Below are 14,694 nucleotides of genomic sequence, written 5' to 3' on the forward strand. Positions count from 1 at the left end.
ACAACTAATGAAGTGAAGCTGACACAAAGTGAAATAAAAAAACAAAATTTTATATATGATTTTTAATCATTTATATATATATTAGGGTGATTCAAAAAAAAAAAAATAATTTTTTTTTTCGTGTCAAAGAGGTTCAAAAGTTTCTTTTCAACGTAAAAAAATACCAGTTAAAAGTTGAGCTCTTAATATTAATATTAAGACCGTCCGCATCGCGTTTTTCTATTTCCCATAAGAATAACATGGGAAAATTTTTGTTTGCACCTTCTGATTTTTATTGCTAGCCCGTCGTGTGTCGTGAAAAAAATTCAATCACATATTTTTATAGAGAATTGAACGCTCTACAAAAAGTGTCTCCTATGATTGTGCGAGAAACCTGATAGTTGAAGAGTTATTTTAGGCTAAAGTTAAATTTATCCAAATTTTGACGTTTTTGATGCATTACAATAAATTTGATGGTCTTATTGGAATAAATCACCACAAAAATTTATACACATTTTAAATTTAGTTTTTTAAACAGTAATTGTTTATAATTTTATGCTATAATAAGGCCAGTAAAACTCTTTCCGAACATTTTCAGCATCAGTGGGTTAAAAAATCATAGTCAGGTTTCTCGCAAAATCATAGGAGACACTTTTTGTAGAGCGTTCAATTCTCTATAAAAATATGTGATTGAATTTTTTTCACGACACACGACGGGCTAGCAATAAAAATCAGAAGGTGCAAACAAAAATTTTCCCATGTTATTCTTATGGGAAATAGAAAAACGCGATGCGGACGGTCTTAATATTAATATTAAGAGCTCAACTTTTAACTGGTATTTTTTTACGTTGAAAAGAAACTTTTGAACCTCTTTGCACGAAAAAAAAAATTATTTTTTTTTTTTGAATCACCCTAATATATATATATATATATAAAAAATTGACTTTATTCATTATTAGAGAGCGGATTTCTAGGTTTAATGCTTTTTGTGAAAAATGTAAGCACTTTTTTATATCTGTAACTATGATACAATTTGGAGTCATTTGACACATTTTTTTAATGCTTATTCGCTTTTTTTTCAATTTTATGGATATTAAAACTTATATGCTTATTTAATGCTTTTTTCGACGAATATGAGTTTTAATGCATATTTTGTTCAAATGCCGGCCTTGTCGGGATGACAAATACTTGTTAGTTAGCCGTATCGTATCGTATGCATTTTACCTGGACTTGACCATTGAAGTACACTTACTCAAGACCCTTTCTGTGACTAGGTTCCGGTCGTTTGGGTAATAAAATTTTATTATAGGATTGGAAAAATACTCCATAGACTTTATGACTTTAAATCCTTACTTCCGTTGATAATGAATTAAAGCTTTTAACCAGATGTTCTTTTTCTGCATTTTGCGGCAAGACCGTTGAAGATTTTCTAAAAAAAAGGATTATTGTACAATCGCACGCAAATGTTTTAAGCCTATGGGCGGATCGTTTTTGCCTGCCCTCTCCGAAGAAGACGATCCAAATCCTTCAAGGGCAGAATTTGTAGGTAGGCTCAAACTACAACGAAATTTACATTTGGTAAGAAATATTTATGGCTCACACCAGTTCTCTCGAATTTGTCGGAGAAGATTTAGCAGGTAGTTGTTCCGATAAAATAATGGGCACTTTCGTTCGTGAGTAAGGATGGTCCGGACATGAATTATTTTTTTAAAAAAATTCATCACTTTTTCAATTAAAATACTCTTAAAAAAAAACGATATTGTCGTTGAGTGACATGTAACTGGCATAATGATAAAAACGTGCCATTTTTGTTAACTGATATTTTTTTCATAAATGTCGCAAATTTATTAAATTTGTCTAATCATCCTCACCAATAATGTGATGACGTCACTTCAAATTTATGCATAGGAAATGGGTTTTAAATTGTATACAGTAACATAGTCCTACACATGTAGTTTATGACTCCGTGTTGAGTTTTTATCCGAAACGTCTAAATTTTTGGAAAAAAAATCAAAATTGTAAAACAATATTTTGCAATTTAATTTTGAATTTGCAAAATCGAATACTTTGAAATCTTGCAGATGTTTTAAAGTCATGATAAACATGATACATTTTTAATTAAAATATATTTGCTTATCCCCTCTAAAAAATTTATGACGTCACCTCAAAATTTTGCAGAATAAATCCTATCTTAAATGTATAAAATATGATGAGTTTTTATACTTGTGATTTATGACTGCATTAATATTTTTTAGATTTGGTTATACAGGGTGTCTCAAAAAAGTTAATGACTGAGTCAATTTATTTTATTGAAGAAATCAAGAATAGCAAAACTGAATACTTTGAAATATTGTAGATGTTTTGAAGTTTTTGTAAGCATGGTAAGTTTTTCGAAAATTTGATTAATCAAATATGCGCAAAATCAAAAATCGGAAAAACTGAAATTCACTAATGCAAAAAACAGAAAATCGAAAAATACAAATCGTAAAAATCGAAAATCTAAAAATGGCTAATCAAAAAATCGGAAATTAAAATAATCAAAATATATAAAGTAGAAAAAAATTGCAAAGCCTAAAAACTGAAACGGACAGAAAAATCGAAAAAGCAAAAAATTGGAAAAACAAAAATTCGCAAAATGTAAAATCGAAAAAGTGGAAAATCGAAAATCTGAATAAAGAAATTCGGAAATTCTGAAAATTGGAAAATCGAAAACCAAAAAATCGGGAAGTAACTGAAAAACCGAAAATTCTAAAAATCGACAATGGACAAATTGAAAATCGCAAAATTTAAATCGAAAAATCATAAAACTGAAAAATCCAAAATTCTAATGATCGAAAGTCTGAAAACTGAAAATCGAAAATTCTGAAAACCGAAAAATTCAAAGATTTAAAAAGAAAATCGAAAAATCAAAAATCTGAAAATTGAAACTCGAAAATTTGGAAAATCGAAAAGTAAAAAAATTGAAGTCTAAAAGCTGAAAAATGGAAAACTGAACAATCGAAAATTCGAAAATCAAATATCGAAAAATCGAAAAGCCGAAAAATCGAAAATTCGATAAATCAGATATGCGAACAACAGAAAATCTGAAAATACAAAACTGGAAAATCAAAAATTTAAAAATGGAAAAACCGAAAATTCAATGAATCTAATACGTAGGTCGATCGAAAAACTGGAAATTCACAAATCTGAAAAATCGAAAATTTGCAAGATTGAAAAACCGAGAATTGAAAAATCAAAAAACCGAAAAATGGAAAAATCAAAAATCGAAAAATAGGAAAACCGAAAATTCGAAAATTCATAATATTGAAAACTCTAAAAGTCGACAATTCGAAAATCAAAAAATTGGAAAGTAAAATAATCGAAAAATTGAAAAGTAAACAAATTGCAAAGCCTAAAAACTGACGAACAGAAAAATCGAAAAATCGTAAAATCAAACAGTGGAAAATCGAAAACTGGAAATCGAAAAATCGAAGATTGGAAAATCGAAAATTCGAAAATCGGAATATCGAGAATCGACAAATTAAAAAACCGAAAAATCGAAAAATTAAAAAATCGGAAATCGAAAAATGAAAAAAAAAAACGAAAATTCAAAAATCGAATAATCCGAAACTAATATAATAGAAAAGTGGAAAAGTAAAAATTGCAAAGTCTCAAAACTGACGAACAGAATAATCGAAAAATCAAAAAAAAATCGAAAAATATCTAAAAATGGAAAATCGAAAAATCGAAAATTCGATGAAACAAAAATACTCGAAAAAACGAAAAGTAAAAAAATTGCAAGGCCTAAAAATTGAAAAATCAAAAAATCGGAAAAATGAAAATCGAAAAAACGACGATCGAAAAATAATAAAAAAATCGAAAAGTGGAAAATCGGAAAGTAAGAAAATTGAAATCTAAAAGCTGAAGAAGGGAAAATTCTAAAAAGCAACAATCGAAAAAAGCAAAATTAAAAATTGAAAATTTGAAAAATGGAAAATCGAAAACTCGAATATCGAGATTTTGAAAAATCGTAAAAATGATAATCGAAAAATCGAAATGCTCAAAAATCGAAAATTCGATTAATTAATATTCTAAAAATCGAAAAAACGGACACAAATCCACAAATCTGAAAAATTGAAAATTGAAATACGAAAAATTGAAAAATCCCAATCGAAAAATGGAAAAACCGAAAATTCAAAAATCAAACTATCGGAAAGTAAAATAATCGAAAAATGGAAAAATAAAACAAATTGCAGAACCATAAAAACTGAAACAAACAGAAAAATCGAAAAACCACAAAAGCGGAAAAACGAAAATCGAAAAATCGCAAATCGAAAAATCGTGAAATCAGAAAATGGAAAATCGAATAATCGAAAGTTGAAAAATCGAAGGTCGAAAAATAAAACAACCGAAAAATCGAAAAATGTAATGATTAATGGAAAATCGAAAAATCGAGAATAGAAGAATTAAAAAACCGAAAAATTGAAAAATCGGAAATCGAATAATTAAAAACGTAAAATCAAGAATTCAAAAATCAAAAAAATCGGAAAGTAAAATATAATCGAAAAATGCAAAAAAATTGCAAAATCTAAAAACTGACGAACAGAAAAATACAAAAATCTAAAAATTCTCCAATTTTAAACACATTTTAAATGATCGGCGAAAAAATTTTACAGTGGACAACTTGGAACATATTACAATTATAAATTGTTTTAAAGAAAACTGAAATACGTGTGTAAAATATAAAGTCTAGGATTATTGTAATAATATTTTATCCAATGTTCTAAGAAGTGTTCTTTGATTTGGAACATGATTATGTTTTTAATGCTTTTTTGCTTAAAATAAAACTTTTTTATTGAAAATGTTGTGCTTATTTAAGCGCTTATTCTTAATTTTTTTGTGCTTATAAATCCGCTCTCTATTCATTATCTAACACTTGTTTTGATCAGAAACATGGCGCTGGAGGCGTTCCTGTTATTTATTGATCGACCCCAGCGCCACATCAGGGACCTGCAGCGCAACACAAGCCTGCACAGCTGCTCATTTCAGCCGCCAGGTGGCGTCTTGGCTTGATTTTTTTCCCGTTTTTGTAACCAGACCTTAAAGTCGGCATTACTACTACAATTTACTATAAAAATCCAACTATCATAGTCGCTCCCAACACCCTTCTTTCGAGTTATACGTACAATTCGAATTTTGGATTAACGCAAACAGGGTTTCGGGTTCTCTTTGTTCTTCTCCTTTGAAGCGAAAATGACTGGAACAGCCCTCTGTGTCTTTAATCGTCGGAAAACATTTGCGTCTGAAAATTCGAAACTCGAATCAATAATTCAAATAGTTTAATTTTATCTAGGATTAGCGCTAAGCCAGACGAAACACGTTGAGCCGGGGTGTGTTTAGATCAAATGTCTGAAAGCAGAGACCGTAATATTAGACAATGAAGATGTATTAGTCCACGTTGCAGTTTTCCAGGTTTATTAGCAAGACAGATAGGGAATAAAGCTTGTTTAAAGGCGTGTAAAACGTGGATTCGGGTCGCACCTGGACTTTTGTGGTCGGGGCTAATTTGAAATATTTGTTTTATACAGTGGGTACCGGATGTTGCGAATAAAAACGACCATATCTAATTTTTTTATGACGCTATTTATTTTTTGTAACGTAAACATAGAAATGAGTTAAATCATGTTTGGTTGTGGAGGTCTGGATTTTTTGGAATCGCTTGAAACATTAGAAACTTTAGATTTAGATTTGGAATCTTTGAAATATTTAGAATCGCTAGAATTTTTAGATCTCTAGGACCCTTTACCTCTTTAGAATCTCTAGAAGCTTTATCATCTCTAGAATTTTTGGCATCTCCAGGATTTTTAAAATATGTAGAATTTCTAAAATATCTAAATCCTTAAAAATCTCAGAAACTTTAGGCTCTCTAGAATTTTAGTATCTCCAGAATCTCTAGGATCTTTAGAATTTCTAGAATCTCTTCAATCTTCTTGAGAATCTCTAGAATCTTTAGTATCTCCAGAATCTTAAGAATCTCTAAAATTTCTAAATTCTCAGAAATCTTTAGAAACTCTAGCATCTGTACAATCTCTAGAATATTTTGTATCTTGAGAGTGTTTGGCCTCTCCAGAATCTTTCTAATCTCTAGAATCTTTCCAATTTTTCGCATCTTCAAAATTTTTAGAGTTTCTAGATCTCTATAATCTCTAGAATTTCTAGAATTGTTGGACGAAAAGAATAAAAAGGATAAAAAGGACAAAAAGCATAGAAAGGATAAAAAGTATGAAAAGGATGAAAAGGATAAAAATGATAAAAAGGACGAATAGGACGAAAAGGACGAAAAACACAAAAAGGATAAAAATGATGAAAAGGACGAAAAAGACGATAAGGACGAAAAGGACCAAAAGGACAACAAGGACGAAAAGGACAAAAAGGACCAAAAGGACGAGAAGGACGAAAGGGACGAAAAGGACAAAAAGTATAAAAAGGACAAAATGGACGGAAAGGATGAGAAGGACGAAAAGGACGAAAAGGACAAAAAGGTTAAAAAGGATAAAAAGGACAAAAAGCACGAAAAGAACGAAATGGACGAAATGGACAAAAATAACCAAACGGACCAAAAGGACGAAAAGGACGAAAAGAATGGAAAGGACGAAAAGGACTAAAAGGACTAAAAGGACGAGAATCTCTTGAGTTTGTACTTCTCTAGAAGTTTTACCTCTTTAAAATATTTAGCGTTTCTAGAATTTTTAGCATCTCCAGAATCTTTAGAATATTTAGATTTTGTAGAATCCTTAGAATTCTCTGTTGAATGTTTAAATTCTGTAGAATTTCTAAAATCTCTAAATTCTTAAAAATCTCTAGAATTGTTGGAGCTTCCAGACTTTAAGACTTCGGAAATATAGTAATCTCTGGAAACTTTAGAATCTCTAAAATCTTTAGCATTTCTAGAATTTTTGGCATCTCTAGAATCTTTAGAATATTTAGATTTTCTTTAAAATGTGTAGAATTTCTAAAATCTAAATTCTTACAATCTTATAACTTCGGAATTTTGGCAATCTCTGGAATCTTTAGAATACCCAGAATCTTTAGTATCTCCTAAGTTTTTAGTATCTCGAGAATCTTTAGAATCTCCAGAGTCCATGGCATCATTACAATCTCTAAAATTTCTAGAATCTCTAAAATCTTTAATATCTCCAGTATGTTTGGTGTCTCCAGAATTTTTGTTATCTCTAGAATTTTTCGAATTTTTTGTATCTTCAAAATCTTTAGAATATCAAGAACCTCTAGACTTTTTAGAATCTCTACAATTTCTAGAATTGTTGGAAGCGTTATACTCTAAAACTTAATCTTTGCAATCTTTGAAATACATAGAATCTCTAGAAATTTTAGCTCTCTAGAATCTTTACCTCTTTAAAATCTTTAGAATCTCTGGAATCTTTAGCATTTCTAGGAATGTTTAGCATCTCTAGAATCTTTAGAATATTAGATTTTCTTTAAAATCTGTAGAATTGCTAAAATATCTAAATTCTTAAAACTTCGGAATTTTGTCAATCTCTGGAATCTTTAGAATCCCCAGAATCTTTAGTATCTTTTGAGTGTTTAGTTTCTTCAGAATACCTAGAATCTCCAAAGTCTCTAAATCCTCCAAAATCTCTAGAATCTCTGGCATCTTTACTATCTCTAGAGTTTCTAGAATCTCCAGAATCTTTAGTATCTTTAGAGATTTTGGCCTCTCCAGAATCTTTATAATCTCTAGAATCTTCCGAATTTTTTCATCTTCAAAATTTTTAGAATCTCTAGAATTTTTAGCTCTCTAGGACCTTTTACCTCTTTAGAATCTCTATAATCTTTATCATCTCTAGAATTTTTAGCATCTCTAGAATTTTTAAAATTTCTAGAATTTTTAAAATCTCTAGAATTTTTAAAATCTGTAGAATTTCTGAATCATTAAAAATCTCTAGAATTGTTGGAACTTCTAGACTTTAAAACTTCGGAATCTTAATCTCTGGAGTTTTTAGAATGTCTAGAATTTTTAGTATCTCCAGATTCTTTAGTCTCTACAATCTCTACATTTTCTGGAATCTTTAGAATCTCTATTATCTCTCGAATTTCTTGAGAATCTGTAGAAACTTTAGATTCTCTAGAATTTTGGCATCTCCAGAATCTTTAGAACTTCTAGAATCTCTGGAATCTTCTTTAGAATCTCTAGAATCTTTAGTATCTCCAGAGTCTTTAGTATCTCTAGAATCTTAAGAATCTCTAAAATTTCTAAATTCTCTGGAATCTTTAGAAACTCTAGCATCTCTAGCGTCTGTACAATTTCTAGAATATTTAGTATCTCGAGAGTGTTTTACCTTTCCAAAACCTTTATAATCTCTAGAATCTTTCCAATTTTTTGCATCTTCAAAATCTTTAAAATCTCTAGATTCTTTAGTTTTTAGAGTTTTTATGTCTCTATAATCTCTAGATTTCTAGAATTGTTTTAAGGATAAAAATGATAAAAAGGACGAAAAGGATAAAAAGGTCAAAAAGGTTAAAAAGGATAAAAAGGATAAAAAGGACCAAAAGAACTAAAAGGACTAGAAGGACCAAAAACACGAAAAGGACGAAATGGACGAAAACGACGAAAAAAGACGAAAAGGACCACAAGGATGAAAAGGACGAAAAGTATAAAAAGGATACAAAAGAGAAAAAGGTTAAAAATGATGAAAAGGACGAAAAAGACGATAAGGACGAAAAGGACGAAAAGGACGAAAAGGACCAAAAGGACGAAAAGGACCCAAAGGACGAAAAGGCCGAATAAGAACGAAAGAGGACAAAAAGGACGACAAGTATGAAAACGACGAAAAGTATAAAATGGACAAAAAAGACAAAAAGGATAAAAATGATGAAAAGGACGACAAAGACAATAAGGGTGAAAAGGACCAAAAGGACGAAAAAGACAAAAAGGACGAAAAAGACGAAAAGGACCAAAAGGACGAAAAGTACGAAAGGCACGAAAAGGACAGAAAGTATAAAAAGGTAAAAAGTACGAAAAGGATGAAAAGGACGAAAATGACGAAAAGGACAAAAAGGTTAAAAAGGATAAAAAGGACAAAAAGGACAAACAGGATAAAAAGGATAAAAAGGATCAAAAGGACTAATAGGACTGAAAGAACCAAAAGTACGAAAAGGACGAAATGGGCGAAAATGACGAAAATGACCAAAAGCACCAAAAGGACGAAAAGGACGACAATTATAAAAAGTACAAAAAAAGACAAAAAGGATAAAAATGATGAAAAGCACGAAAAAGACGATAAGGACGAAAAGGACCGAAAGGACAAAAAGAACCAAAAGGACCAAAAGGACCAAAAGGACGAAAAGGACAAAAAGTATAAAAAGGACAAAAAGGACTAAAAGGACGAAAAGGACGAAAAGGACGAAAAAGACGAAAAAGACGAAAAGGACCAAAAAGACGAAAAGGACGAAAAGAACGAAAAGGACAAGAAGGACGAAAAGAATGAAAAGGACAAAAAGAACAAACAGGATAAAAAGGATAAAAAGGATAAAAAGGACCAAAAGAACTAAAAGGACTAGAAGGACCAAAAACACGAAAAGGACGAAATGGACGAAAACGACGAAAAAAGACGAAAAGGACCACAAGGATGAAAAGGACGAAAAGTATAAAAAGGATACAAAAGAGAAAAAGGTTAAAAATGATGAAAAGGACGAAAAAGACGATAAGGACGAAAAGGACGAAAAGGACCAAAAGGACGAAAAGGACCCAAAGGACGAAAAGGCCGAATAAGAACGAAAGAGGACAAAAAGGACGACAAGTATGAAAACGACGAAAAGTATAAAATGGACAAAAAAGACAAAAAGGATAAAAATGATGAAAAGGACGACAAAGACAATAAGGGTGAAAAGGACCAAAAGGACGAAAAAGACAAAAAGGACGAAAAAGACGAAAAGGACCAAAAGGACGAAAAGTACGAAAGGCACGAAAAGGACAGAAAGTATAAAAAGGTAAAAAGTACGAAAAGGATGAAAAGGACGAAAATGACGAAAAGGACAAAAAGGTTAAAAAGGATAAAAAGGACAAAAAGGACAAACAGGATAAAAAGGATAAAAAGGATCAAAAGGACTAATAGGACTGAAAGAACCAAAAGTACGAAAAGGACGAAATGGGCGAAAATGACGAAAATGACCAAAAGCACCAAAAGGACGAAAAGGACGACAATTATAAAAAGTACAAAAAAAGACAAAAAGGATAAAAATGATGAAAAGCACGAAAAAGACGATAAGGACGAAAAGGACCGAAAGGACAAAAAGAACCAAAAGGACCAAAAGGACCAAAAGGACGAAAAGGACAAAAAGTATAAAAAGGACAAAAAGGACTAAAAGGACGAAAAGGACGAAAAGGACGAAAAAGACGAAAAAGACGAAAAGGACCAAAAAGACGAAAAGGACGAAAAGAACGAAAAGGACAAGAAGGACGAAAAGAATGAAAAGGACAAAAAGAACAAACAGGATAAAAAGGATAAAAAGGATAAAAAGGACCAAAAGGACTAAAATGACCAAAAGGACCTAAAGCACGAAAAGGACGAAATGGACGAAAATGACCAAAAGGACGAAAAAGACGAAAAGTATAAAAAGGACAAAAAGACGAAAAGGATAAAAAGGGCGAAATGGACGAAGAGGACCAAAAGGACCAAAAGGACGAAAAAGACGAAAAGTATAAAAAAGACAAAAAAGACAAAAAGGATAAAAATGATAAAAATGATGAAAAGGACGAAAAAGACGATGAGGACGAAAAGAACCAAAAGGAAGAAAAGGACAAAAAGAACCGAAAGGATGAAAAGAACAAAAAGTATAAAAAGTACAAAAAGGACAAAAAGGACGAAGAAAACGAAAAGGACGAAAGGGACGAAGAGGAACAAAAGGACGAAAAAGACAAAAAGGATAAGAAGGACAAACAGGATAAAAAGTGTAAAAAGGATAAAAAGGACCAAAAGCACGTAAAGGACGAAATGGACGAAAAAGACGAAAATGACCAAAAGGACGAAAATTATCAAAAGGACGAAAAGGACGAAAAGTACCAGAAGGACGAAAAAAACGAAATGGACCAAAAGGACGAAAAGAACGAAAAGGACCAAAAGGACCAAAAAGACGAAAAGGAGTAAAAGGACTAAAAGGACGAGTATCTTTAGAGTTTTTAGCTCTCTAGAAGCTTTACCTCTTTAAAATATGAAAAGGACGTCTCCAGGATCTTTAGATTTTCTAGAGAATCCTCTGTTGACTCTTTAAATTCTGTAGAATTTCTAAAATCTCTAAATTCTTAAAAATCCCTAGGATTGTTGGAGCTTCCAAACTTCGGAATTATAGTAATCTCTGGAAACTTTAGAATATCTAGAACCTTTAGTAACTCCAAAGTCTTTCGAATCTCTAGAATCTTTAGACCTTTAAATCTTTAGTATCTTCAGAATTGTTAGCATCTTCAGAACCTTTATAAACTTTAGAAGTTTGTTTCTAGATTTCTAGAATCTCTGGATAAAATATTTTAGACAGATTATTCGTAAAAAATATATGGCTAAAAATGATTATGATTTAAATATTTCAGATAATCCTGACATGGAAACTTGATGTTACTGGACGCATGGCTTTTACTAAACACATATTTTCTGGAATCAGTCTTAGCTGCTGATACGTGTTAGACAATGGCTATGTAGTTTTATTACTAACAACGCAAAACATACAATAAAAATATTACAATGAATTTGTAGTAATAGTAAAATAGCACGCACTTTTTTTACCTACCATAGACTAGAAATATTAACAATTATATAACTCCAAATTTACCAGTTTCTAGTACTAATCGATATAATAGCATTCCTGCTTCCGGACGACTTGCATAAAATCGACTTCGTAGTCATAAATTAGAAATATCAGCCGAAAACTCTAATAATAATTAATAATTATTTTAATGTAGTACTCGGAAAGTAAAAATTTATCCCCAATTCTCAAAATCTTACAACTAGACCAATAAAACCACCGAACAGGATTTCAGTCCAACAACATTGTTACACGTTCCAGATGCTCCTGGGAAACAGTTTCTCCATTTGTCCTCACATGTAAATATAAAAAGAACTCTCAACTTTGTTTCGTAACAGAATTTCGACTTTAGTGCATTATAAGTAAATAAAACTCGCAAACTTCATGTTTGCTAACTAAACAAATAACATTGTATCAAACTGACTGCCACTATTTACAAAATAAATGTCCCCGATTTAAATATCGCCGCGTAAAATTTATTACAACAATAATTTACATACGACGTTTCGTGTTCAGCTGATTGTGTCACGAAAACTACATTATTGTTTAAATAATCACGAGAATTTATGGCGGCAATAATGTTGTCACACTATTTAGACACATTCCCGAATCACTAGCCGGCGATTTTTACCTGCACAGAATAAATTATTACTCGTAAAAAATTGCTTCGCAACATTTATTCTTGGATATCGACCATTCGTTCTAAAATAACGTGCCGACAGAAGTAAATTACTTCTAATTTTAACGGAGATGAAAGCTGAAATTACCAATTTCGGGCAACAATGTAGGTTATTTTTTGTCGTGTGGAGTAATGAGCATTTTAAAAAGCACAACGGGAGGTTCAAAAAATGCAAACAGATTTATTTAGTGCGGAGATGACGTCACCGGGTTCCAAGAGGGGATGAATAAATAAGCGCGTAAGTAAGAGTGTCTTATGTCCTTGCTCGTGAACATTTTAATTAATTATCCCGGCTTTCGACCTGATTAAGGAAATTAAAAGCGGTATCAGCTTTAGTTAATTATCCACAATACATGTACAGTGCGGCTTAAATTAATTACGAGTCTTAATGCCTTGTATTCGTTCGCTCTAGAATCCTTTTCGATTTCAGTGGTTTTAATTGGTGGTCACTTGCTTACCGACTGGGAATTTACGGGATGGCATTAATCATTGTAAAGGATATGTCATTTTTCAGGCTAATTGCGCTGTGGATTAAGCGACGGGTAGAAAGTAGTAATTAAGTGAATGTAAACAGAATTAAGGGAGCTTGTGCCTTGTTAGAGTGGTATTGTAGGCCACGATCAATAAGAAATTATGCTAGTGGTTGGGACAGTCTTAAGACAGTTGGTTTCGACTACTCATAGGATTACCATTTTCCTAGACATATTCCTGGATTTTTCTTTAATAATGTCGAAGAAACGCTCTCGCTCAGTCCATTCTGGCCAAGGTCCTCTTTAAGAAATGACTCTCGGTATTATTTAACACGCCAGTTTTATCCAACCCAGTCACGTATAAATGGAGCGGAATGCGTATTTCTCTGGTTTACAGACATATGGGTTTTATGGAGTGGTTGAACGCAAGACGACGTTCTAATTTAAGCAGGAGCGTCTGATTTGTAATCTGGGTGACAAATAAATCTCAGATATTGCAAAATTTTGTGGTTGTGCATGATTAGTGGAGTTCGTCACCGAGACGATGAAATGTAGTGTGACGTTGCTAGCCACGCCCCGTTTCGCGCGAATTTAAGGGTGGGGGTAGACCAGCATTTACGTTAAGCACTCTATCCTCATGCATTAGTTATTTAAAAATGTTTACACCATGTGAGGTAATTTAAAGCGTTTAAGTTTCCAGCTCCTTTCAATTAATAGATGATACTTGTTGAAAGAAAAAAAAAAGACTTTCAGATCGAATATTTTTTAAATCTGGTCCTGGAATCACAAACACGCAGTTCAACTGCTAATAATCGTGTCATGCTGGAATATCACTAACTAAATTTCAACAGTTTGGTTTCAGCCGAATCGGTCAATTACTGATGTGAAGCAATTAGGCAAACTCGTTGGTGGTTTTAGTTCGCGTTAATTAGTGCCGGTGTTTATTTATTACCTCCCAAAGGTCACAAAATCGCTATTTTAAATCAACATTTAATTATTTTAAGACCCGATTCGTTCATTGTTCCATTATTCGTAGAGATTTCCTTTTTTCAGGGAAAAGCTCCATCGAGATTTGCAAAAATCGCCTCAAGTTATTCTTCGGCTCTGGAGCGCATTCAAATCTGTCCAGTTTCATGGATAACTTAATATTTTTTTTTATAGATATCTATTTAATACATTTTTGGAATAAAGTCATTAATTTTCTGGAGGATTGAATAAATAAATTTGTTTTTTGTTCTGTGATCAGTAATCACTAATTTAATAGCAGTATTCTTTCAATACCAAAACAAACATTTCGTAGATTATTCTGGAGATTCTAAAGATTCGTAAGATTCCAGGATTGCAAAGATTCCAAAATTTTATAGTCTAGCTGTTCCAGCAACTCTAGAGAATTTAGAGATTCTACAGATTCTAAAGATTCTAGAGATTCTAAAGGTTCCAGAGATTCTAGAAACTGTAAAGCTTCTAGAGATTCTACAGATTTTAGAGATTATAGAGATTCTAAAGATTCCAGAGATTCTGAGAGAGATTCTCAAGATTCTAAAGATTATGGGGATGCTAAATACTGTGGAGAGACAAAAAATTCTACAGATTGCTAAGATTCCAAAGAGTCCAGCAGTTCCGGCAATTCCAGAGATTTTAAAGAGTAGAGATTCTACAGATTCTGGAGATGCTAAAACTATAGAGTTCTTTAAGATTCTAGAAGTTCAAAAGAATTTAGAAAGTTTAATAAGATTCTAAGGAGTCAGATTATAGAAATTCTCGATATTCTAG

The 14,694-nt window shown here is 31.7% G+C and overlaps 2 protein-coding genes across 2 annotated transcripts; both read left to right on the top strand.

The window, feature by feature from the left end:
* Positions 1-8,817: 8,817 nt before the first annotated feature.
* Positions 8,818-9,748, top strand: LOC135128159 (uncharacterized). The gene is made up of 2 exons (XM_064055053.1): positions 8,818-8,972; positions 9,559-9,748. Exons 1-2 carry the CDS (start codon positions 8,818-8,820, stop codon positions 9,746-9,748), a joined length of 345 nt encoding a protein of 114 aa, XP_063911123.1.
* A 53-nt stretch (positions 9,749-9,801) lies between these two features.
* On the top strand, positions 9,802-13,849 carry LOC135128160 (uncharacterized). The gene is made up of 3 exons (XM_064055054.1): positions 9,802-9,966; positions 10,614-10,958; positions 13,784-13,849. Exons 1-3 carry the CDS (start codon positions 9,802-9,804, stop codon positions 13,847-13,849), a joined length of 576 nt encoding a protein of 191 aa, XP_063911124.1.
* Positions 13,850-14,694: the final 845 nt, after the last annotated feature.

This window comes from Zophobas morio, unplaced genomic scaffold (assembly GCF_036711695.1).
Source record: "Zophobas morio isolate AGI-343-1 ecotype UQ-CSIRO unplaced genomic scaffold, CSIRO_AGI_Zmor_V1 ptg000012l, whole genome shotgun sequence".
NCBI lineage: Eukaryota > Metazoa > Arthropoda > Insecta > Coleoptera > Tenebrionidae > Zophobas > Zophobas morio.